This window comes from Macaca nemestrina, chromosome 11, assembly GCF_043159975.1.
Source record: "Macaca nemestrina isolate mMacNem1 chromosome 11, mMacNem.hap1, whole genome shotgun sequence".
NCBI lineage: Eukaryota > Metazoa > Chordata > Mammalia > Primates > Cercopithecidae > Macaca > Macaca nemestrina.
The window spans coordinates 10,976,359-11,004,299 of NC_092135.1; the positions used below are offsets into that span (position 1 = coordinate 10,976,359).

Sequence of the window (27,941 nt, forward strand, 5' to 3'; positions counted from 1 at the left end):
TTGCTTGAGTCCAGCAGTTTGAGACCAGCCTAGGTAACAAGGCAAAATGCCATCTCTACTGAAAACAAAAACTTAGCTGGGCATGGTGGCACATGCCTGTAGTCCCAGCTACTCAGAAGGCTGAGATGGGAGAATCACCTGAGCTCGGGAGGTGGAGGCTGCAGTAAGCCAAGATTGTGCCACTACACTCTAGCCTGGGCAACAGGAGTGAGACCCTGTATCAAAAAGAAAAAAAAAAAAAAGAGAGAGAGAGACAAACACTCCCCATCCCCATTCGCCACTGCACCTCTGTACATTTTGAGAATGGGTAAAGGGGAAATTGTTAAATTAGAAGTGGACTTTTTGTAATTTAAAGTATGTTTCAATGATTACAAGTAAGATGGTTCTTATATCTATAAATGATGAGCTAGAAATGGGGAAAGTTTACTTTATACAGATCAATACAGTAATTAAGGGACAAGTCAAGAGGGATATTCAACCCTTTCTAAAAGCAGGTGATGAACTCCTAGTAATTAAGTGTGGCTCAAGCAAGGGGGCACGTGAAGGGCTGAGAGTGAAAACAGAAACCAGGGTCAAAATTTCAACACTGGGGAAAATGAAACCCAAAACACCTCATATGTGAGGAGGCAGTGAACAGTCAGATGCACTACTTGAAACCAGGGGACTAGGTTTTCTAGACAGGAACAGAGGCTGAAAAAGTTCTATTTACAAGTTTAGAGTTTTTAAGTTTCAAATAAAAGAAAAAAAAAAAAAACTTTGTCTGCAATGAAGGGAAGAATTAGAAATATCTGTGCAACCAACAAGCAGACTACCATATCTTGGGCTCAAGGACTGAAGGTAATTTCTCTGAAAGACCCTACTATAAAACCTTCAGAACTGAGGATTTCAAAAAGTAAGGTTGAGGAAATTTCAAAACTAACTTACAGGGCAGAAAGAGCATGGTAAGAAGGAAAGAAAACAAACAAATCTGCTTAACATAAGACAATTTGAACTCACAAACAAAAAATTACAAAGCACATATATCTGATGCTAAGACAACCAATAAACCCAAGAAACAGGAGTATTTACAGCTAAGGAAGTAGAAAGGATATAACACAGTCTAAAAAGGAATTTAAAGTATATTAAATGTGCTGAAAGATATAAAGGAGGGATAGAATAAAACAGGAAAGGAGGCTATGAAACAACAGCAGATTCTGAGAGGTATCATCAAATTAAACACTGAAAAAAAGAAACACAGCAAGCTAGACCAAACATAACTGAATTAAAAGATACTAACAAAAATTAGGGAAATCACTAAGAAGGTAACAGAGATAAAGACACAGTAAACATGGGCCGGGTGTGGTGGCTCACAACTGTAATCCCAGCACTTTGGGAGGCTGAGGCAGGTGGATCACTTGAGGTCAGCAGTTTGAGACTAGCCTGGCCAACATGGTGAAACCCCATCTCCATTAAAAATACAAAAATTAGCTGGATGTGGTGGTGCACGCCTGTAATCCCAGCTACTCGAGAGGCTAAGGCAGGAGAACTGCTTGAACCCGTGAGGTGGAGGCTGCAGTGAGCCAGGATCATGAAACTGCACTCCTGCCCAGGCCACAGAGCAAGATTTCGTTTCAAAAAAACAAAAACAAACAAAAAAGGCATAGTAAACGTGAAAGGTAAGAAATACAGAAATTGACATGAATTGAAAGCTGCAACATACATTTAATAGAAATTCTAAAAGGAAAAACAGAAATGATGAAAGAGAAGCAATATTAGAGGGGATAATGATTATCCATTATAATCATGATAATGATTATAATTACCAAAAGGAGACATTCATGAGGGATTAAACATTGAATAACGAACACACAAGTTTTACTTCTTTCTCATAAAACTACTCTAGTGTGACAGTACGAGGACAAAAAAGAGCAGAAGAGATTTTTAAAAATCTTTCAAAGGCAGTGAAGCACATTAACAAGTGGCCATTAATTAGAAGGACTGAATTAATCTAAATCTAATCAAACAGTAGGGAATGCTTAGAAAAAAGACAAATCTCTGTACAGAACAAGAAAAGTTGCTAATAATTCCCTCCCAATCCATGGGTTGTCTCTTCATTTTCTTGATGGCATCCTCTGAAATACAACAGTCTTAATATTTGATGAATTCTAAACTTATCAATTTTTCTTTTGTCACATGTTTTTAGTGATCTATCTGAAAGAACACTACTCTAAAACTTTTGTCACTATCAGAGTTAGGTCTGACTGCTTCTTTAAGTGGAACCCCAATGCATTCCTCCTCACTGGGCAGGGCCTCCCTGTGGGGTGGCTTCAGCCACTCTAGCCAGGGTTATATGGGCAAACTCTAATATCTCCCTGGGAAGGAGCTCCCAGGGGAAGGGGCAGCCACCATCTCTGTGGTTTGACTGACTCAGCTGTTCCAGTCTGCCAGCTTTGGAGTCCAAATGGTCCAGATGAGGAAGGGTCCCCAGTGCAGCACAGCTGCTTTGCTACATTGTGGCCAGACTGCTTCTGCAAGCAAGACCCTGATCCATTCCTCCTCCCTGGGCAGGACCTCCCTAGAGGGGCTTCAATCACTCCAGCCAGGGTTATACAGACAGAGCTCTGATCTCTCCCTAAGATGGAGCTCCTGGAAGGAGCCATCTCTGTGGTTCAGTCAACTCAGCCATTCCAGCCTGCCAGCTTTGGGAGTCCAAAAGGTGCAGAGGAGGAAGGGTCCCCCGCAATGCAGCACACCTGCTGTACCAAAAAGCAGCCAGACTGCTTCCTTAAGCATGTCCCAGATCCCAGATCTCATTCCTCCTGACTGGGTGAGACCTCCCAACAGGGGCGTTCAGATACCTCCTACAGGAACATTTGGGCCATTAACAGGTCAGTGCCCTGCTGGGATAGAGCTTCCAGAGGAAGAAGCAGACTGCCATCTTTGCTATTTCATAGCCTTCACTGGTGATATTTCCAGCTATGAGAAAAACCAGGGCAACCAGAGTCTGCAGCAGACCCCCTGTATCAGCTCTATGGAAGAGTGGCCTGTTGAAAGAAAAACAAACAGAAAACAACAACATCGACCAAAAAGACCCCACAAAAATTCCATTCAAAGGTCAGCAATCTCAAAGACTGAAGGTAGATAAACCCACAGAGATGAGAAAGAATAAATGCAAAAATGCTGAAAACTCAAAAAGCCAGAGTGCCTCTTCTCCTCCAAATGACCACATCACCTCCCCTGCAAGGGCACAGAACAGGGCAAAGGCTGAGGTGGCTGAATTGACAGAAGTAGACTTCAGAAGGTCAGAATAATGAACTTTGGTGAGCTAAAGGGGCATGTTCTAATCCAATGCAAAAAAACTAAGAATCATGAGAAAATGGTATAGGAGTTGATAGCCAGAACAGTCAGTCTAGAGAGGAACATAACTGACCTAATGGAGCTGAAAAACACAATATGATAACTTCACAATGCAGTCACAAGTATCAACAGCAGAACAGACCAAGCAGAGGAAAGAATCTCAGAACTTGAAGACTACCTTTCTGAAATAAGACTGGTAGATAAGAATAGAGGGAAAAAAAAAAAGGAAAAGCAATGAACAAAACCTCCAAGAAATATGGGATTATGTAAAGAGACCAAACTTATGACTGATTGAGGTACCTGAAAAGAGACAGGGAGAACAGAACCAAGTTAGAAAACAAACATCAGGCTATATCCAGAAGAACTTCTCCAACCTAGCAAGGCAGGCCAAAATCAAATTCAGGAAATGCAGAGAACTCCAGTAAGATGCTCCAAAAGAAGATCAACCCCAAGACACATAATCATCCGATTCTCCAAGGTTGAAATGAAAGAAAAAATGGTAGGGGTAGCCAGAGAGAAAGGCCAGGTCATCCACAAAGGGAAATCCATCAGTCTAACAGCAGACCCCTCAACAGAAAAACTAAAAGCCAGAAAAGATGGGGCCAATATTCAACATTCTTAAAAAAAGAATCTCCAATCCAGAATTTCATACCAACCAAACTAAGCTTCTTAAGTGAAGAAGAAATAAGATCCTTTTCAGACAAGCAAATGCTGAGGGAATTCTTGCAGGCCTGCCCTGCAAGAGCTTCTGAAGGAAGCACTAAATATGGAAAGGAAAAACAACTACCAGTCGCTACAAAAACACACTGAAGTACACAGGCCAATGACACTATGAGGCAACCACACAAACAAGTCTGCAAAATAACCAGCTAGCATCTAGTTATTTTGATGACAGGATCAAATTCACACATAAAAATACTCACCTTAAATGTAAACGGGCTAAACACCCCAATTAAAAGACACAGAATGTCAAGCTGGATAAAGAGCCAAGACCCACTGGTATGCTGTCTTCAAGAGACCCATTTCACGTGCAAAGATACACATAGGCTTATAATAAAAAGATGGAACAAAATTTACCAAGCAAATTGAAAATAGGAAAAAACAGGGGCTGCAATCCTACTTTCTGACAAAAAAGACTTTAAACCAACAAAGATCAAAAAAGACAAAGAAGAGCATTACCTAATAGTAAAGGGTTTAATTCAAAAAGAGCTAACTATCCTAAATATATATGCACCCAATACAGGAACAACCAGATTCATAAAGCAAGTTCTTAGAAACTTACAAAGAGACTCAGACTCCCACACAATAATAGTAGGAGAGTTTAACACCCCAATGATAATATTAGACAGATCACTGAGAGAGAAAATTAACAAAGATATTCAGCATCTGAACTCAGCTCTGGATTAAATCAAGCAGACCTGATAGATGAATACATAATTAACCACCCAAAAGCAAAAGAATATACACTTTTCTCATTGTCACACAGCAACTACTCTAAAACTGATTACATAATCAGAAGTAAAACACTTCTCAGCAAATGCAAAAGAGCTGAAATCATAACTCTCTCAGACCACAGCACAATCAAACTACAATTCAAAATTAAGAAATTCACTCAAAACCACACAACTACATGGAAATGGAACAATCTGCTCCTAAATGACTCATGGGTAAATAAAATTAAGGCAGAAATCAAGAAGGTTTTTGAAACTAATGAGAACAAAGAGGCAACATACCAGAATCTCTGGAACACAGCTAAAGTAGTGTTAAGAGGGAAATTTATAACACTAAATACCCACATCAAAAAGCTAGACAGATTTCATTAACAACCTAACATCACAATTAAAAGAACTAGAAACCAAGAGCAAACAAACCCCAAAGCTAGTAGAAGACAAGAAATAACCAAGATCAGAACTGAACTGAAGGAGACAGAGACACACACACAAAAAAATTCTTCAAAAAAAAATCAATGAGTCTGAGAGGTGGTTTTTTGAAAAAATTAACAAAATAGACTGTTAGCTAGACTAATGAAGAAAAGAGAAAAGAATCAAATAAACACAAACAGAAATGATAAGGGAGATATCACCACTGACTCCACAGAAATGTAAACAACCATCAGAGAATACTATAAACGCCTCTATGCAAGTAAAGTAGAAAATCTAGAAGAAATGGATACATTCCTGGACATATACACCCTCCAAAGAATGAACCAGGAAGAAACTGAATCCCTGAATAGACCAACAACAAGTTCTGAAATTGAGGCAGTAATAAACAGCCTGCTAACAACAACAGCAACAAAAGCCCAGGACCAGATAGATTCACAGCAGAATTCTACCAGAGGTACAAAGAAGAGCTGGTACCATTTCTACTGAAACTATTCCAAAATATTGAAAAGGAGGGATTCCTCCCTAACTCATTCTATGAGGCAAGCATCATCTTGATACCAGAACCTGGCAGAGATACAACAACAACAAAAAACTTTAGGCCAATATCCTTGATGAGCACCGATGCCAAGAAAAACTCAATAAAATACTGACAAACTGAATCCAGGAGCACATCAAAAAGTTTATCCACCACGATCAAGTTGCCTTCATCTCCAGGATGCAAGGCTGGTTCAAAATACACAAAACAATAAATGCGATTCATCACATAAACGAAACTAGAGGCAAAAACCACATGATTATCTCAATAGATGCAGAAAGGGCCTTCAATAAAATTCAACATCCCTTCATGTTAAAAACTCTCAATAAACTAGGTATTGAAGGAACATACCTCAAAATAATAAGAGCCATATATGACAGACTCACAGCCAGTATCACACTGAATGGGCAAAAGCTGGAAGCATTCCCTTTAAAACCCAGCACAAGATAAAGATGCCCTCTCTCACCACTCCTACTCAACATAGTATTGGAAATTCTGGCCAGGGAAATCATGCAAGAGAAAGAAATAAAGGGTATTCAAACAGGGAGACAGGAAGTCAAATTATCTTTGTTTGCAGATGACATGATCCTGTATCTAAAAACCCCATCATCTCAGCCCAAAAGCTTCTTAAGCTGATAAGCAACTTCAGCAAAGTCTCGGGATATAAAATCAATGTGCAAAAATCATTAACATTACTATAGAACAACAACAACAACAGGTAAGCACAGAGCCAAATCATAATTTAACTCCTATTCACAGTTGCTACAAAAAGAATAAAACACCTAGTAATACAGCTAATAAGGGATGTGAAGGACCTCAGCAAGGATAACTGCAAACCACTGCTCAAAGAAATCAGAAGACACAAACAAATGGAATAACATTCCATGTTCATGAATGGGAAGAATGAGTATCAATAAAATGGCCATATTGCCCAAAGTAATTTATAGATCCAATGCTATTCTCATTAAACTACCACTGACATTTTTCACAGAATTAGAAAAAAAATACTTTAAAATTTGTATGGAAATAAAAAAGAGCCCAAATAGCCAAGACAATCCTAAGCAAAAAGAACAAAGCTGGAGGCATCATGCTACTCGACCTCAAACTATACCACAAGACAGGCTACAGTATACTACAGTAAAGGTTACAAGAACCAAAACAGCATGGCACTGGTACTAGAACAGACACATAAGACCAATGGAAGAGAATAGAGAAATCAAGAATAAGAGAGCACACCTATAACCATCTGATCTTTGACAAACCTGACAAAAACAAGAAATGGAGAAAGGACAGAACTCTCCACCCCAAATCAACAGAACATATATTCTTCTTAGCACCACATCACGCTTATTCTAAAATTGACCACCTAATTGGAAGTAAAGGACACCTCAGCAAATGTGAAAGAACAGAAATCACAACAAACTGTCTCTCAGACCACAGTGCAATCAAATTAGAACTCAGGATTAAGAAATTCACTCAAAACCACACAACTACATGGAAGCTGAACAACCTGCTCCTGAAGACTACTGGGTAAATAACAAAATGAAGGCAGAAATAAAGATGTTCTTTGAAACCAATGAGAACAGACATAACATACCAGAATCTCTGGGACACATTTAAAGCAGTGTGTAGAGGGAAATTTGTAACACTAAATGCCCACAAGAGAAGGCAGGAAAGATCTAAAATCGACACCCTAACATCACAATTAAAAGAACTAGAGAAGCAAGAGCAAACAAATTCAAAAGCTAGCAGAAGGCAAGAAATAACTCAGATCAGAGGAGAACTGAAAGAGATAGACACACAAAGAACCCTTCAAAAATTAATGAATCCAAGAGCTTTTTTTTAGAAAAGATCAACAAAATTGACAGACCTCTAGCAAGACTAATAAAGAAGAAAAGAGAGAAGAATCAAACAGATGCAATAAAAAATGATAAAGGGGGCCAGGCACAGGGGCTCACGCCTGTAATCCCAGCACTTTGGGAGGCCAAGGCAGGCGGATCAGAAAGTCAGGAGATCAAGACTATCCTGGCTAACACAGTGAAACCCCGTCTCTACTAAAAATATAAAATAATTAGCCAGGCGTGCTGGCGGGTGCCTATAGTCCCAGCTACTTGGGAGGCTGCGCCAGGAGAACGGAGTGAACTCGGGTGGCAGAGCTTGCAGTGAGCTGAAATTAGGCCATTGCCTGGGCGATAGAGCAAGACCCTGTCTCAAAAAAAAAAAAAAAAGATAAAGGGGATATTGCCACCGATCCTACAGAAATATAAATTACCATCAGAGAATACTATAAACACCTCTACACAAATAAACTAGAAAATCCAGAAGAAACGGATAAATTCCTGGACACATACACCCTCCCAAGACTATAGCAGGAAGAAGCTGAATCTCTGAATAGACCAATAACAGGCTCTGAAATTGATGCAGAAAAGGCCTTCGATAAAATTCAACAGCCCTTCATGCTAAAAACTCTCAATATACTAGGTATTGATAGAACGTATCTCAAAATAATAAGAGCTATTTATAACAAACCCACAGCCAATATCATACTAAATGGGTAAAAACTGGAAGCATTCCCTTTGAAAACCAGCACAAGAAAGGGATGCCCTCTCTCATCACTCCTGTTCAACATAGTGCTGGAAGTTCTGGCCAGGGCAATCAAGCAAGAGAAAGAAAGGTATTCAATTAGGAAAAGAGGAGTCAAATTGTTCCTGTTTGCAGATGACATGATTGTATATTTAGAAAACCCCATCGTCTCAGCCCAAAATCTCCTTAAGCTGATAAGCAACTTCAGCAAAGTCTCAGGATACAAAATCAATGTGCAAATATCACAAGCATTCCTATACACCAATAACAGACAGAGAGACAAATGAGTGAACTCCCATTCACAATTGCTACAAAGAGAATAAAATACCTAGGAATCCAACTTAAAAGGGATGTGAAGGACCTCTTCAAGGAGAACTACAAACCACTGCTCAATGAAATAAAAGAGGACACAAACAAATGGAAGAACATTCCATGCTAATGGATAGGAAGAATCAATATCGTGAAAATGGCCATACTGCCCAAGGTAATTTATAGATTCAATGCCATCCCTGTCAAGCTACCAATGACTTTCTTCACAGAATTGGAAAAAAACTACTTTAAAGTTCATATGGAACCAAAAAAGAGCCCACATTGCCAAGACAATCCTAAACAAAAAGAACAAAGCTGGAGGCATCACGCTACCTGACTTCAAACTATACTACAAGGCTACAGTAACCAAAACAGCATGGTACTGGTTCCAAAACAGATATATAGACCAATGCAACAGAACAGAGGCCTCAGAAATAACACCACGCATAAACACATCTGATCTTTGACAAACCTGACAAAAACAAGAAATGAGGAAAGGATTCCCTATTTAATAAATAGTGCTGGGAAAACTGGCTAGCCATATGTAGAAAGCTGAAACTGGATCCCTTCTTACACCATATACAAAATGTAATTCAAGATGGATTAAAGACTTAAATATTAGACCTAAAACCATAAAAACTCTAGAAGAAAATCTAGGCAATACCATTCAGGACATAGGCATGGGAAAGGACTTCATGACTAAAACACCAAAACCAATGGCAACAAAAGCCAAAATAGACAAATGCGACCTAATTAAACAAAAGAGCTTCTGCATGGCAAAAGACACTACCATCAGAGTGAACAGGCAACCTACACAATGGGAGAAAATTTTTGCAATCTACCCATCTGACAAAAGGCTAATATCCAGAATCTACAAAGAACTCAAACAAATTTACAAGAAAAAAGCAAACAACCCCATCAAAAAGTGGGCAAAGGATATGAACAGACACTTCTCAAAACAAAACATTTATGCAGCCAACAGACACGTGAAAAAATGCTCATCATCACTGGTCATCAGAGAAATGCAAATCAAAACCACAATGAGATACCATCTCACGCCAGTTAGAATGGCAATCATTAAAAAGTCAGGAAACAACAGATGCTGGAGAGGATGTGCAGAAATAGGAACGCTTTTACACTGTTGGTGGGAGTGTAAATAAGCTCAACCATTGTGGAAGACAGTGTGGCGATTCCTCAAGGATCTAGAACTAGAAACACCATTTGACCCAGAGATCCCATTACTGGGTATATACCCAAAGGATTATAAATCATGCTACCATAAAGATACATGCACACGTATATTGCAGCCCTATTCACAATAGCGAAGACTTAGAACTAACCCAAATGTCCATCAATGACAGACTGGATTAAGAAAAGGTGGCACATATACACCATGGAATACTAAGCCACCATAAAAAAGGATGAGTTCATGTCCTTTGCAGGGACATGGATGAAGCTGGAAACCATCATTCTCAGCAAACTATCACAAGGGCAGAAAACCAAACACTGCATGTTCTTACTCACAGATGGGAATTGAACAATGAAGACACCTGGACACAAGGCAGGGAACATCACACACCGGGACCCGTTGCAGGGGTGGGGGGCTGGGGGAGGGACAGCATTAGGAGAAATACCTAATGTAAATGACGAGTTGATGGGTGCAGCAAACCAACATGGCACACGTATACCTACATATCAAACCTGCACGTTGTGCACATGTACCCTAGAACTTAAAAGTATAATAAAAAATATATATATACATATAAATTTTGGAGGGAAAGGGTGCAGCACAAACTTTTAGACCATAGTAGAGTCCTTTCAATGGCTTTACCATTTCAATTGGACAGATGTTTTAGACGGAGTTTTATTTTCAATGGAGTTTTGCTCTTATTGTCCAGGCTGGAGTGCAGTGGCACAATCTTGGCTCACTGTGGCCTCTGCCTCCCAGGTTTGGTCGATTCTCCTGCCTCATCCTCCCAAGTGGCTGGGATTGCAGGTGCCAGCCACCACTTCCGGCTACTTTTTGTATTTTTAGTGGAGATGGGGTTTCGCCATGTTGGCCGGGCTGGTCTCGAGCTCCTGACTTCAGGTGAGCCGCCCGCCTCGGCCTCCCAGGGTGCTGGGATTGCAGGCGTAAGCCACTGCGCCTGGCCTAAAATAATTTTAATTGAAGGAGCAATAAGAAGAAAAAGTTGGAAGTTTCTTTCCCATCTCCACTTGCAGTTTTTCAAAACTTACAGTCCTCGATCCCCTTATTTTTTTAATCTTTAACCCCAAACAATACCATACGAAGACCTTTTTGGGATTTTTTGCGTTTCCAGGTGTCACAGCCTAGATGGTCACCTTCTTTCTTTCTTTATACTAGTTTTATTAATGAGAGTTGTTTTTTTTTTTTTAAAGCACCTGTTTACATGTCTATGTCCACATCAATTGTGATTAGAATTAAACAATCCGAGGGTGTATGTTCCATTTTAGAAAACTTTTGGTAACTGCTTCTACTTGCTCACATATTTTCTTTCTTTCTCTCTCTCTTTCTCTCTTTCTTTTTTTTGGAGATGGAGTGTCGCTCTGTCACCCAGGCTGGAGTGCAGTGGCGTGATCTCAGCTCACTGCAACCTCCACCTCCTAAGTGATTCTCCTGCCTCAGCCTCCCATGTAGCTGGGACTACAGGCACGTGCCACCACACCTGGCTAATTTTATTTATATTTTCAGTAGAGATGGGGTTTCACCATGTTGGCCAGGCTGGTCTCGAACTGCTGACCTCAGGTGATCCACCCGTCTCAGCCTCCCAAAGTGCTGGGATTACAGGTGTGAGCCACTGGGCCCGGCACCCTGCCACATATTTTTATCATATTCACCTCAGACAATTGAAGTTTTTCTTTTCCTCAAAAATCCAAGATGAGAGGTTATAATAAACCCAGTGGAGCTTATTTATTTATACTCTAAACTGGTCAAATAGTCACTGTAGATGGAATCCTAAAGGAAAAATTATGAAAGATTTTAAAATTAAAAAATGCGTACTCATCTAGCATACTCTTCTGAGTTTTCTCAGCTTTTTATTGTCTTTGAGCTTAATATAATTTATTATGTAAATTATATTGAGCTGAAAATCATGCAAGTGATTTTGCCCACAGAAATGCAAACTAATTGTCTCAAATAGACATGTATTTGATTATGCTATTGTGGATGCTGACTTGTTCTCATCTCTTTGTAAATTCATTGCAGGTTTTTCTGATCACCTATATTTATGTGTGTTTTCAAATTCTCCTTTGGATTGGTTACACCATCTTGCTGGTTCTCGCCTTAATTAACCAAATAAATCTTTGGCATGTGTTCAAAAATTAAAAAAAAAAAGACTCCATATTTCATAAATGGTGCTGGGATAACTGGCTAGCTATAGCAGAAAACTGAAACTGTACCTTTCCTTATACCATATACAAAAATTAACTCAAGACGGATTAAAGACTCAAATGTAAAACCCAAAACTATAAAAACCCTAGAAGAAAATCTAGGCAATACCATTCAGGACGTAGGCATGGGCAAAGATTTCATGATGAAAATGCCAAAAGCAACTGCAACAAAAGCAAAAATTGACAAATGGGATCTAATTAGAGAGCTTCTATACAACAACAACAACAGTCAGCAGAATGAGCAGACAACTTACAGAATGGGAGAAGATTTCTGCAGTCTATCCATCTGACAAAGGTAATATCCAGAGACTATAAGGAACTTAAACAAGTTTATAAGAAAAAAAAAAAATTAAAAAGTGGGCAAAGGACATGAACAGACACTTCTCAAAAGACATACATGTGGCCAACAAACATAAAAAAAACTCAACATCACTGATCATTAGAGAAATGCAAATCAAAACCACAATGAGATACCATCTCACACCAGGGAGAGAGGCTATTATTAAAAAGTCAAAAAACAACAGATGCTGGTGAGGTTGGGGAGAAAAAGGAATGTTTTACACCGTTGGTGGGAACGTAAATTAGTTCAGGCATTGTGGAAGACAGTGTGGCAATTCCTCAAAGACCTAGAGGCAGAAATACCATTTGACCCACCAACCCCATTACTGGGCATATACCCAAAAGAGTATCTTTCCATTGCAGAAATACATGCATGCATATGTCCATCGCAGCACTATGCACCTAAGACATGGAATCAACCTAAATGCCCATAAATGACAGACTGGATAAAGAAAATGTTGTACATTTACACCATGGAATACTATGCAGTCATAAAAAGGAATGAGATCATGTCCTTTGCAGGGACATGGATAGAACTGGAAGCCATTAAACTAATGTAGGAACAGAAAAGCAAACGTTCTCACTTATAAGTGGGAGTTGAATGATGCAAACACATGTACACAAGGGAGGGGGAACAACACACACTGGGGCCTGTCGGGGGTGTCGGGGAGGGAAAGCATCAGGAAGAATAGCTAATGGATGCTGGGCTTAATACCCAGGTGACGGGATGATCTGGGCAGCAAAACACCATGGCACACGTTTACTTATATAAACAAAGCTGCACATCCTGCACATGTACCCCTGAACTTAAAATAAAAGTTAATGAATGAATGAATGAATGAATGAATGAATAAATAAATAAATAAATAAATAAATAAATAAATAAATAAATAAATGTAGGTCTGAGACGGGGGAACAATTTTATTCTTTTCTATGTGGACACACAGTTGCCTCAGCACCACGATGAATTTCTTGAAAAGTGGGGTTGACATAATTGGAAAGCCATCTGGAAAATAACAAAATTAGATTTCATTAATCCTATCTTAAAGATTCAAAATGGGTCTGAGATTCAAATGTAAGAAAATTAACCCATACCGTGCTGGAGGCAAGGATAGCTGAATTCCTCTAAAATGTAGCAATGAGGAAAACTCTATTAAATTCCAGAAGCTATTAAAGAAAAAAATGGATCAATCTACTTATATAAAAACTTTTAGAACTTTTGCATAGCAAAAGTACTAACAGCAAAGTAAAAAGTGAAAAACTGAAAACATATTTTTGCAGCTTAAATACAGAGAGTTAATATCCCAATTATCCATAAAAACGCTTCTTAAAAATAGAGAAGACAAAGGCCAACAGCCTTGTTTAAAAATGGGGAGGGGGCAGGGGGACTATAGATAAGAACAAGCAATTTATGGAAAAAATGCAAATGGCTCCTAAACATACAAATATACTACTGAGAGGGATTTAAATGAAAACTACATCGAACATATTCATCATGAATCTTGAGTATGGTGTTGGTTTCATGGGTGTGTGTCCAAATTCAAAACACTTTAAACAGATGCACTTTATTGCATCAAGTGTACCTCAATAAAGCTCTAAGGGAAAAAAACACTTAAGATACCATGTCTTGTTTTTCAGATTGGCAAAAATCCCAGTCTTTCTTGATCCTTTGTTGGTGATGCTATGAGAGGTATGAGCACTCTCCTACTCTGCTAGTCGAATGTAGAATCCTCAGTGAAGGAGAGTCAGGCAATATCTAGAAAAATTAAAATTCATCTACAACCAAATAAATACCATAATCACACTGAGGGGGAAAGGGAACGAATCCAAGTAAATTTTAAGTGCAATACTTCAACTATATACTCTCAGTCTAAAAAGGAGAACCATGAAGAAATACTAAATGTCACTTAGATTTGTTGTTGACAGTGGCATGGGTATAGCAATTCTGAAACTGTTTAGCACATATTATCCAAATAGAAGCCAGGTTTCTTGCAGGGAAGAAGGGAGCTAGGAATAAAGAATTGGGGAAGGCAGTGAACCCTGGGAACTCACTTGGAGTTAAGAATGTTGGCATGAATTTGGATTAAGAGACCAGAAGAACTTCTAAAGAAGTGGTAATTTCTATTTCTTAACCTGAAGAAAGATACTCAAACTGGAACTGTATGTTTTATAGACTTTTCTATATATAATATATGTATTTATTTCATGATAAATTTTTAAAATTAAGTGCAAATGAAAAATATTTTCAAGGGTAACATCCAAGATGTTTTTATTCTTTTCTAGTAGAAGCTTTAAAGAGAAAAATCTTTTTGGATTTTTATATTATGCAAATTCCCAGTTGGTACGTTTTCACAAATACACTAGTCTATTTTGACATTCATTCTTTTTTCAGTAGTAGCATAAGACTTACTACATTTAGGCCAGACGTAGTGGCTCATGCCTATAATCCCAACACTTGGAGAAGCAGAGGTGGGAGGATCACTTGAGCTCAGGAGTTCAAGACTAGCCTGAGCAACATAGGAGACTGTATCTTACAAAAAATAAAAAAATAAAAAAATAAAAAAATTAGTCAGGTGTGGTAGCATGTCCCTATAGTCCTAGCTACTTGGGAGGCTGAAGTGAGAAGATTACTTGAGCCTAGGAGATTGAGGCTGCAGTGAGCCATGATCAAACCACTGTACTCCAGACTGCAAGAGCGAGCAAGACCCTACCTCAAAAAACAAAACAAAACAAAAAACCATTCATCATTACTTTTAAGAAAATTGTCCTTCTTTTGGCAAGAAACATTGTTTTCTTCATTTTTAAGTTTCCAGTATAAGGCTTTCCCTAATTTTCCTAAATTTGAGGGAAAGAACCAGATTGGTGCGGAAGACTGAATTACCTCCTTCAATCATATAGGAAAAGGAAAGCACACTGCAGAATTACTGTGAAAGCTAGATGAAATGATGGGAATACTGGAAAAATGTTCCTTCTAAATTTTAAATCTATGTTGATGGGCATACAAGACACAGAGACATATTTTGTATGAGAAAAACAGCACGAAGTGCGAGACAAAGCTCTATAGAAGCAAAGTTTACATGTACTACTGACATTAAATTGGTATTAATCCAGACTAGATTGTTTTAAATTAAAATGTTAATTGTAGGCTGGGGAGTATGGCTCATACCTTTAATCCCAGCACTTTGGGAGACTGAGGCAGGCAGGTCACTTGAGGCCAGAAGTTCAAGACCAGCATGACTAACATGGCAAAACACTGTCTCTACTAAAAATACAAAAAATTAGCTGAGTGTGGTGGTGCATTCCTATAATCCCAGCTACTTAGGAGGATGAGGTATGAGAATTGTTTGAACCTGGGAGGCAGAGGTTGCAGTGAGTTGAGATTATGCCACTGCACTCCAGCCTCGGTGACAGTGCAAGACTCTTGTCTCAAAAATAACATATCACATAACATCAGATCACAACATAACATAAAATGTTAATTGTAATCCCCAAGGTAACCACTAAGAAAACAATGTTTTAATATAGTAAGAGAGGGCCAGGTGCGATGGCTCATGTCTGTAATCCCAGCACTTTGGGAGGCCAAGGAGGGTGGATTACGAGGTCAGGAGTTCAAGACCAGCCTGACCAATGTGGTGAAACCCCATCTCTACTAAAAATTTTTAAAAAATTAGCAGGGCACGGTGGCGGGCACCTGTAATCTCAGCTACTCAGAAGGCTGAGGCAGGAGAATCGCTTGAATCCGGGAGGCAGAGGTTGCAATGAGCCGAGATTGCGCCACTGCACTCCAGGTTGGGTGACAGAGTGAGATTCCATCTCAAAAAATAAATAAATAAAATAGTAAGAGAAAGAAAAAAGAATGGAAATGGTACACCAGAACATAGCTACTTAACACAAAAGGCAGTAATGGAGGAAGTGAGAAACAAAAAAAGACATGACATACAAAAACAAATGAAATGGCGTAAGTCCTTCCTTATCAGTAATTATATTAAATGTAAATGTTAAACTGTCCAGTTAAAAGATAGAGATTAGCAAAATGAATTAAAAAACATGATCCAACTGTATGCTGTCTACAAGGGATACACGAGATTCTAACACACAAAAAGACCGAGATAAAAAGGAAGAAAGTGTACTACCCAAACACTAACGAAAAAACGGATGAAGTGGCTACACTACTATCAAGTAAAAGAAACTAAGATAAAAATTCTTGCTAAAGCAAAGAAGGACATTTTATAATGACAAAAGGAAAATCATCAAGAAAATATTACAATTATAAACATACATGTAACTAAAACCAGAGTCCTCAAATACATAAAGCTAAATCAGAAGTTTAGAGACAGACAACAATAGTTCTTTCACTTTATGAGCAGAAAAACTAGATAGGTTTATCTTCTGATCAATAAATAAATAGAAGATGAACAATATTATAAATCAAAGACTGAACAGGCATATACAGAATGCCCCACTAACAGAATATACACTCATCTCAAGTACAAATGGAACATTCTCCAAAACAGACCATAATGCACAGAATAAAAAAGTTTTCAAAAGTATGTATCTGATAATGGACTTGTATTTTAAATATATAAAGAACTCTCACAACTCAATAATAAAAGGACAAATAATCAAAAATTTTAAATGGGCAAAAAAATGAAATACAGGTGCTCTTCAACTGACGATGGGGTCACATCCTGATAATGTTGTAAATGGAAGATGCACTTAACACAGCAAACCTACAGAATGTTAAGGCTTACCCGAGCCTACATTAATCGTGCTCAGAACACTTACATCAGCCTGCAGTGTGACAAAATCATCTAACACAAAGCCCATTTTTAAACAAAGTTTCAATATCTTATGTATCACATATTACAGCCTAGGAAAAGATCAAAATTCAAATTTTAACATTATGTCAAAATTACAACAGTTTCACACCATTAAGTTGAAAAATCTTAAGTCAAGCCATTAAGTTGGATACTGTCTGTAGATACTTCTCTAAAGAAGATAAGCAAAAAGTCAATAAGCAGATCAAAATATACCAACATCATCCAGCTTCACAATACACTACTTCACAACTAGGATGGCTATAATAAAAAAGACAGGTAATAGTAGGTGTTGGTGAAGATGTGGAAAAACTGGAACCCACACGGTGTGGCCACTCTGAAAAACAATTTCACAGTTCCTCAACAGGTCAAAAATAGAGTTACTATATGATCCAATAATTTCACTCCTATGGCTATAACCATGACAACTGAGAACATGTTCATACAAAAACCTACACATGAATGTTCATAGCATTATTCACAAAAAGCAGAAACTCAAATATCTATCAACTGACAATGGATAAATAAAACACTGGGCATCATACAAGGGAATATTATTAAGCCTTTAAAAGGAATCAAGTACTGATACATGCTAAAACAGATGCACCTTGAAAATCCTATACTAAGTGAAAATCAGACATAAAAGAACACCCGTTATATGATTCTACTTTTAGGAAATTTCCAGAATGGGCAAATCTATAGAAACACAAAGTAAATTAGTATTTGCCAGGGACTAGTAGGAAGGAATAATTGAGAGTAACTGCTAATAGGAAAGAGGTTTCTTTTGGGGATAAAAATGTTATGGAATTAAATAGTGGTGATGGTTGTACATCTTTGTGAATAAACTAAACCTACTGAATTATACACTTAAAATTTTTAAATGTAGTTATACATAGTATTTTTAATCTGTGGCTTTGGTAATGTCTTAGTTCATACCCATCTCTCAAGAATGTATAAATATGTAAAGACATTCTTTCTTCTACCCATTTCCTTACTTTTCATGGACACTTACCTGTGTAAACTGAAGCAGGTTTTCTTGTCTTCTTCCATACTTTGGAGTAATTTATTGTTATAGTTGTGAAGGATAGCTAAGAAAAGCAATGTTGCCTTCACCCCCATTCTCTGAAAGCCTATTTACCCATCTAGGTTCTTGTGTGTGTGCACTTCCTAATATATACATGATTTGGTTGCTTTTACAAAAATGGGAACAAACCTCAGACACTTAACAACTCAAGTTTTAAACTCAACAGCGTGTCACTGATATCCTCTCGTAACAGTACATGAAAACTGACCTGATTCTTTAACAACTACATAGAATAGAGGCAGCATATTTTTATAATATAATCCAGTCTTCCACCAATTGGAATTCATTCTTCACATTGCCTCCTAAAATAGAATTATTATTACATTCCTTTTTACTCTCTACAATCTGGACCCCAACGACCTTAACAGAGTTATGGAGGCAGTGCAGTAGCCAAGGCTGGGTTCTAGGTCTAAGCTGTCTGAGTTTGAAGCCCAGCCTCATTGTTCTGTGCCTTTGTTTCTTCATTAGCCTGAATACCTTACAGATCCTCATAAGGATTAAGTGAAGATGCTTTGCTAGAGTAAATACTTAGGGCTGTACCTCCAGAACAATGTCTGGCACAGAAGCACTCAAGTATTAGCTATCATTATCACTACACCTTCCCATAAATTCTATACTCTTTACTCAAACCTGATTTATCATTCCTGGACTACACCTTGCACTTAGCTACTTTAGAATTTTCTTTTCCTATAGGTCTCTGGGCCGGTAATGATTTATTCATTCAAAGCTCCTGATTCTGTTTCACTGGAAACCTGATGCAAATGCCAAGATTTCTTAACTTCAACCACTTCTACTCTTCTTGCTTGCTGGATTTAGCACTTTATCAGTTGTTTGTAAAACTGTTTATCTCCACAGTTTGAGTATAAATTTCTTGAAGCCAAGAACAGTATTTTGACTATTTCTGCAACACCAGGTGTGCCAAGCCATGCTTGGTATTCATTCATTCAATCAAATACAACATATGGAGTGTATGAGGATACAGAAGGAAACAAAATAAATGCTCTCCCTTAATGGAGCATACATTCTGTTGAAAAACACAGATACTCTGACTTACCCAATAGGGTTATGTCTTGAGAAACCCTCATACGTCAAAAACGCACTTGGCGCTCTGATAAACCCATCATAAAGTTGAAAAATCCTAAGAATCATCCTAAAGGACTGTCTGTGTAGCGATGACAAACACATACTAAGATGAAAGGAGTGCGAAAAAATAAAGCAGGGTAAGGCAGACAGGAAATAAAAATAAGACTGGGCAGGGGGTGGGGAACATGATTATTTCAGAGTGGTCAGGAAAGGCTTCTCCAATAAGAAACCTGATGGTGCCTGAATGAACCATAAGAGATTCAAAGGAGGAATATTCAGGAAGCGGTAAAAGTACAAAGACCCTGAGAGAACATGCTTGGTATGTTTGAGCAAGTGTAAGAAGATGGGACGTAAGCAAGGTCAGGATTGATAGAAGATAAAGGGAGGGAAAAGCATGTTTCTATCAATGTGAGGATCTGAGGTTTTACTCTGAGACAAGGACACTGGAAGGTGTAAGCAGAGAAACGACATGATCTGCTTTTATCACTACAGCTGCTGAAAGGAGTACCAGACAGCAGAGGAGCAAGGGCAATGGCCAGGAGGCCAGGTAAGAGGGCAGGGCTGGCCGGGTGCGGTGGCTCACGCCCGTAATCCCAGCACTTTGGGAGGCCGAGGCGGGCGGATCACGAAGTCAGGAGATCAAGACCATCCTGGCTAATACGATGAAACCCCATCTCTACTAAAAATACAAAAAATTAGCCGGGCGTGGTGGCGGGCACCCGTAGTCCCAGCTAATCAGGAGGCTGAGGCAGAAGAATGGCGTGAACCCAGGAGGCAGAGCTTGCAGTGAGCCGAGGTGGTGCCACTGAACTCCAGCCTGGGCGATAGAGCGAGACTCCGTCTCCAAAAAAAAAAAAAAAAGAGGGCGGGGCTGACAGAAAATGGAAACAGGATGGGAGCAGTAAAGATGGTAACAAGCAGTAGACCTGGATACATTTTCAAGACAGAACTGACAGAATTTGCTGATTCTGAAAGACATCTGGAGTATGAGACAAAGAGGAGTCAAGATGACTATAAGGTGCACTGGTCTAAGTCAGTGCTTCTCAAACTTCAGTATGCATCAGAATCTCCAGGAGGGCATGTGGAACAGATTGTTGGACCTCACCTCCAGTGTTTCTGATTCAGTAGGTCTAGAGTAGAGCCCAAGACGCGCTTAGCAACACGGAAGAGAGAACTGCCACTTACGAAGCTACAAAAACCACACAGATGGGAAAAACTGCGGGGGTCAGGAGATATACGTTGTCCAATTTTGAACATACTAAATTCGGGATGCCCAATATCATCACCTCTGCAGTATTTTCTCCCAAATCCATGGCCTCAAACTAATCATGTGAAAATACCACACAAACTCAAATCAAGGAACATTCCACAGGGCATCTGGCTAACCATGAAAGACATGGAATGGCTGTCACAGACTGAAGGGGACTAAATGTAATGTGGGATCTTGGGTCAGATCTTGGAAAATGTGTGGAAAGACAGTGAAACCTGAGTTAAGGTCCAGTTTTGTTTGTTTCTTCTTAGGTTTTGTTTTGACAATGTTTTGTCAAAACTAAGAAACAAAACCTAAGAAATTAACATTGGTACAAGTTATGGAATGTATGTGGAATGTTAACAATAGGGGGCCGGGTGCGGTGGCTCACACCTGTAATCCCAGCACTTTGGGAGGCCAAGGTGGGCGGATCACTCGAACAATCAGGAGTTCGAGACCAGCCTGGCCAACATGGTGAAACACCGTTTCTACTAAAAATACAAAAATTAGCTGGGCGTGGTGGCGCACTCCAGTAGTCCCAGCTACTCGGGAGGCTGAGGCTGAAGAATTGCTGAAACCCAGGAGGCAGAGGCAGGAGTAAGCAGAGATTGCATCATTGCACTGTAGCCTCGGCAACAGAGCGAGACTCCGCCTCAAAAAAAAAAAAAAAATTAGGGGAAGGTAGGGCAGGAGGGGTGTGGGAATTTCTGCCTATATTAGATGCCTAAGTAGAGATGTCAAATAGGCAGTTGGATATATAAGTCCGGAAATTTAAAAGTCCAGGTTGATGATATAAACTCGGAAATTGCCAGCGTGCATGGATAGCATTTAAAACCGTAATGCTGGATGATATTACAAAGGGAATGAATTGTTATAGAAAAGTTCCTTAAACAGAGGTTGGGGCTGGAGAGATAAGTAGGAATTAGCAAAGGGTATTAAAAACCATGGCTTGTTAGAAGACGATGGCTTGTTAAAGGGAGGTTAGAAGACAATAAAAAACAGTGGCATCTCTAAGCTAGGTGATGACAATTTCATGAAGAAGTGAGCGACTGTTACGAATGCTATTTAAGCTGACTATAAGATGGACTGTGGGATTAGAAATATGGAGGTCATTTGTGACCTAATAAAGCTATTTTGGTGGAGTAGTAGCATAACACTATTAGCCCAAGGCAGAGCCTTTATATGGATTAAAACAATGCTCCTCTTAAAAGACACTTCCATCTCTTGTAAAATTGTCAAATACACTAATCTTTTTGCAACAAGACACTTGGTGCCATCTGCTGGAAAATCACTGCCATAAGTTATGTGAACATCATTCTCCTAAATGTGGCACTCCTGTATAGTGTGCAACCTGCACAATCATACCCAGTGCTTTGTGTCAGGGACAATGTTTGATTAGAATGGGTTCAAGAGATTCCGAGAAAGAAGAGATAGCAAGTATAGACAATTCTTACAACGCAGAGTTTTGCTACCAGTGAAACAAAAAAAATGGAGGAATAGCCAAAAGAGGTAGATTGAAGGGACAGTTCTTTTTTAAATGATGTGAGCTATCTTAGGAAGTTTTTGTTCTGATGAGATTATTCCAGCAGAAAGGGAAAACTGATGCAGTAGAACAGAAGGGAGGACTGCTCAAATGAAGGTTCTGAGTAACTTGGGGTGAGGATCTAAGTGACTCGTGAGGACCTGGGCCTTAAATAGAATATGGATGGCTCACCTAGCTAACAGCAGAGAAAGCAAGGAACATATTCCCAAATGCAAGTAAGTTCATTGATAAAATGGTGGGAGTATAGAGAAGACCTCTTCTAATTGCTTATGTTTTCAATAAAGTAGGAAGCAAGGTCATCAGCTGAGAACAAAGAGTAGGAAGAGAGGAAGTGGTTTGAAAGAGGAGAAAGTCAGCCCAGCATTGTAGGAGAACAAATAGATTAAGGAAATATAATATGATATCAGGGAGCATTGAAGGCTCACTTGAGTTTAGTGGTCAAAATTGAAAGACCATTCAACAATTTGTGTGTATTTCGCATTCACCATTTATATGTAGAGTGTACAGAGTTGGATTTTACCAGATGCATACAACAGGGAGAAGGCCAAGAAATTCAAGAGTATATGGAAAGGTAAAATTACAAGTGGCTGTGTATAAAGAAGACCCAATGAGGTACTCTGGTAGGTGTTCAACAAATGAGATGAATCCAAAAAAGAGGTATCAATATAAGACTCCTGAACTCTCTCACTGCAACAAATGCCCCAGACCTCCTTACCAAATGTGGATCACTCACACTGATACTCAATGCCTTTACTACTCAAATATTTTAATGTTATTACTCCAATATGATTGTGAAATTTCAAAGTGGTAACTTGGATATTCCAGAGAACCCAAATCTTCCCAGGTTTTTCTAATTATCCAAGAGTTTTGCTGATGACGTCCCCAGAAAGATTTAATGCAAGTTATTAAACACAGGTCTTATCTCCAAACTTCTACAGAGTTTATAATTAAATAATTCCTGAAGCTATTGGCGGGGCTACAAATATAGTTTTGTAATAAGAAATTCTTCTCTATTAATGGGTATGAATTCCAATGGTATTTTGCATCCTCTAATGTTTTCCACAATTTATCTGAATACTCCTCTAACTAGTTTCACGAGGTAAATCAAGCCAGCAATCATCCTCCTATTATCATAGCCTCTTATTTTTCATTCTTTTAACTCTACCCCTAATAATTCAAAATATTTTGCATTTATTATTATCAATAATTAGTCATGTCTGTAGATGTGAGCTTCATTACGGAATCTGCAATTTCTTACAAGTCTTAAACACTGGATCTCAATTCTTTATTACAAGTAGTTAAAAACAAAACAAATGAAACTTCCTTCAACTACAAAAAATTAGCTACAGCTGTTGAACCTGTTTTTATGAGGAGGTACATTATTACACCATTAAGGAAGTCTTTAGTCACAATCCTTGGAAAACATTGTTCTCTGAGTCAGGTATCTCTTTTCCATGCCAATATAAACACAATGCTGGCCAGCTGTCAGGAACAAAATGTAAAACGTTCACTCAAGCACCACCATCTCTACTGAGGCCACAGCTTGTAACACAAAAGCTTAGGTAATTATCTAATAATAAAAAAAATGTGAGAACAATTCCTTCAGGAAGAACAGGAACAATTGTTTTTCTACTTCAGTATAAAAATATCAATAAAAAAGCCAAAGTTATTTTCCTTTCACCAATTTTTTTTAAATTTTCTCTTCTCGTCACTCATTCTTTAACAAAGATACTATGTATGTCCCTTCTCACCAGCCCAAGGTGCTCAAAGCAACTAAAGTGTATTACTACATTAGCAATTGTCCAGAATTGATGAAAGAAATTAAGCTCCCTGACATATTTTACACTGAAAGTGACATGCTTCATGTCCTAATTTCTACACCGCCAAGCCTAACGTTAATGGAACAAGATTCCATTCTCACAATGTTTTCATGTGACTAAAGTAAACATTTTTATGAACAGAGGATGAGAAATTTTTATGTTCTGCAAAAGGGGGGGGGGGTAGAGGAAGACTACCATATCTAAATTCACATGATTCATAATATCTAGAAAGGAGCTGACAAATCACATTTTATACATGGGGGCAAGGGAAGAGGCAGGCATGAAGAAGGAAGGAAAGAAAGCTGTTTCCCCACCACAGAAGTATCTCCAAATCCTAGCCCTTATGTAAAAGCATCTCACATGCAAGCATTCACAACAATCCTGGAAAGCAAGAATATAACTGATGTGGTATAATACATATTAAAATTCAGGAAGGAAGTATGTGGTGGGAAAGAGATAAAATGTTATTGAAAAAAGATGATTTTGTTTTAACAAAACAAATAATGGTCCTAATGCCAACCATAAAAAATAGTAACTGTATTATTTTCAAACCAATATTCAAAGACTAACACTAAAATAACAGCCTCTCAAAGCAACGAACTATGGTTTAGAAATGAAGAATGTGCCCTGACCAAAGACAGTACCATGGCTCAAACAACTATAGCTCCCACCATTGGGGCATGATGCACTAATAGGGGACAACCATCGTCGAACTTGTTCAGTTTACATTGGTGAATAAAAAGATCCAACTTGGTGATGTACCTTTTGAACAGTGAACAACAACAAAAAGAAATTAAAAAAAAAAAAGACCCAACCAAGTGTTACAAATAACATATTTTTGTCCAACACTTTAAATAAACTCTCCTCCAAAAAAAAGATGATTTGAATTATACTGGTATTACAATAGTAGTGTTTGTATACTAGGTGCTTTTCAAAATAGACATATTATATACATAGCAGCACAAATAAAATTTATTTTTCTCTGCAAACTCATTTAAAAGTATATTATCTATGATTATCCTATCAAGGTCAGAAACATTAGGTCTTACCCCAAGATAGGTAAATGCCTTTGAAATTCAACAAAAAGAGACAATGATCTTATGAGCTCATTTATGTTCATGCATGAAAGTGTGAAGGTCACTAGCTTTGCTGTGGTTCTACAAGTTTCCTTGACTGTAAAAACAGTCAAAATAAAACCAACCTAATTCAGGATGTTAAAATTAATTATGTTAAATAAAATTACCCAAAGCACTATAAATTAAATGACATAATACTTAAGTTCTGTGCTGTTGACACCCTTTGATCAAAAGGACGGTGACCCAGTAAGGCGCTGCTGGAGGGTATTACTTCTCTAATTCCGAATTTATCATCACTGACCCTTTAGGCATAATAAAATGCAGAGTGTAAATAGGTTGGTGACAATTTATTTAATTTAGATTGAGCTACTTATAAATACCTGATAGCTCTGGAAACAACATATATATCCATCTTGCAAATATCAGTAGAAAGAACAAGTATGTGCCATATTTGATAAGAAATTCTGAAGCATATGGCAACTTTTATAAAATAGATAAGTTTAATTTTACTACCATCCAGCCTTAGCCCTTTACTTTCCTCACCCCTATCGCTGCCTCCATCCCTAACACCCATCCAATCCAGTTTCTCTCATCAGGAATTCACAAATGAATTCTTTACAACAAGGTTTTCAACAAAAGAAAAACCATGATGTGAATCTTCCCTTAAATGTAACAGTACTGATTAATTCAAATTCTATAGAAATGGCTACTTTCAATATGAACTGAAGCTCTTACTCTTCTATTACAATCTGCTAAGATATATATGGGGCATTATATCAGCATCTGTCCTGCAGATTAAGAATAATTTTAAAGTGAGTGAAGTCAAACCTTACAGCTTTCTAAAAGACCAGGAAAGCTTGTTATTCATTGTGCCTCTTTGGCTTCTACTATAGAAACAGTACTTTTTTTTAATGATATACATACCATGAAATCTTTTCTTGAACCCAGAGCTTCTGTACTTAAAATGTTACGATCCAAATTCCTCTCTTTTAAGAAAAAAAATCAGCAATGACAATACTTAGCAATTATCATCTGAGCTAGTAAAGTCCAAAACAATTATAAGGGCCATACATTAGTGGCCATTTTTAAGCTCACTAAACGAAGATGGGCTTATAAAGATGGGAGCCGGGCTATTTAAGATACAGATCTATTTCTATTTAGAGGATGCGCTAAATACTTTGAGTGGCCATCCCCTTATACATAATTATACTGAACTCAGATTGAAACCTGCCTACAAATTTTGTTCTTTAAGTATTAGTAAGTTCTGCTTATTTAGGTCTTCTATGGACAAACTGCAACAGACCACTCAGTATTAAACCAATAGTCCAGTATTAAGCCCTCTGAAACCTTAATCTTTGTCTGGCAGGAAAGATTTGAGACATAAAACCAACCTCTATGTGAGCAGGATGCATTAAATGAGTTAAGCTGCTTATAATGAAGCTTCATTATCTTGAAGCATTATAAACTCGTCGAAATACAAAACATCTATAAATTTCTATATACATAGTTTAAGTTTGAAAATTTTTCTAAAATCTAAAAGAAAACTAAAAAAAGACAGAAGAAATGCTTCCCTTACATGTTTTCCTATCAGAAATGGACTTTTTCCAGCTAATATGCCTCTATTAATTAAACTAAGGAGCTTGAAATTCTAAAGTTCAAAAAGGATCAAAAATAGTAATACAATCTAAAAATCATATGGTTTTGGCTTCAGAATTTTATTTTAAAGGTTGTACAGTATCAGATTATGAGACTGTTGCAAACCTGGGTAATCTGTCAGGTGTATGAGATGAAAGAGAAAAGCCAGTAAAATGAAAAGACAAAGTAAATACGTTTTCCATTTTATATAACCATTCAGTAGTAATGTAACCATTCAGTTAACCACTGAATGGTTAACCAGTTAACTATTCAAAAGTAACCACTCAGATTTCTCTATACATGAGCCACATTATTAATGTGATCTCTAAACTTTTTGGTAAGTTAAAATATTTGTGTTTATTAAAAAGTAAAAGTGTTTGTAATTTAAAATTACATTAATTCAAATCTTAGGCACTTAAATTAAGGCATGTGTCACTTTAGACATATTAAAATAGTGTATAAGAACAAGTTTTTAAATAAATATCTCAAAAGGCTGATATATCATGCCTGGACATGCTTCCAGTGTGTTTTTAGTGTGTCCGATTCTTTTAACCTCGATCTCTTTGGATGGCATGTGGTGGGGGAATAATGGGCACCTTGTTCACAAACACAAACTTTCTCCTTAGATACAGTCTGGGGGATGTGTTCACATACTAAAATCATGAAAACCTTTCCAAAATCACAATGGTATACATATTCTTTTCAATACAAAAAATTAATCATTATCATTGACGGCATATGGCTTCTTAGATTCCTTGCCCCTTTCATGGAAGAATTCAATTACAAACAGCACTAAACAACTAGTGACTCCACTATAAATTCTCCCATAAACACCAGATAATGTATACCATCAACTTGCATGACAAAGAGTCCCAATGCCTAACAGGCTCAACACTCATATCTCAGTCATGGCTGCCTGGCCAGGAAAATGAACATCATGACGGATTCCTGCATTCTTCACATTGTGCTCATGAACAAAGTCAGTGTAGTTTCTATGTGCGGTCTGGGGTGGGGGCAAGGCCCTTGTGTTCCACTGGTTTCCACCACGTTGACAGCAGTCACTGGCAGCAGAGAGCCTGGATGGTTGGGGAGTGGGAGGGGAGCACAGTTAGTCAATAGGAATAGGAGAAAATGGATGTGTAAGAGATAATAAAGGTGAAAGGTAATGTCACTAGCATGCACTGCTGCTATGAGTAGTTAACAACATCTACTCCATGCAATGGTAACATTCAAGAATA

At 38.1% G+C, this 27,941-nt stretch overlaps 1 protein-coding gene across 3 annotated transcripts in view; it reads right to left on the minus strand.

Moving 5' to 3' along the window:
- Positions 1–27,941, minus strand: part of LOC105492474 (erythrocyte membrane protein band 4.1 like 5) — a 170,604-nt gene that overhangs the window by 60,759 nt on the left and 81,904 nt on the right. Inside the window, exon 17 of one of the 3 annotated variants that reach the window (XM_011759652.2) lies at positions 229–27,779. The exons of the other annotated variants lie outside the window; for them this stretch is intronic. Coding sequence (XP_011757954.1) covers positions 27,599–27,779 — 181 coding nt within the window. The 3' untranslated portion in view covers positions 229–27,598. Of the gene's footprint in view, positions 1–228; positions 27,780–27,941 lie in introns of those variants that run through there. 3 annotated transcript variants of the gene reach the window in all.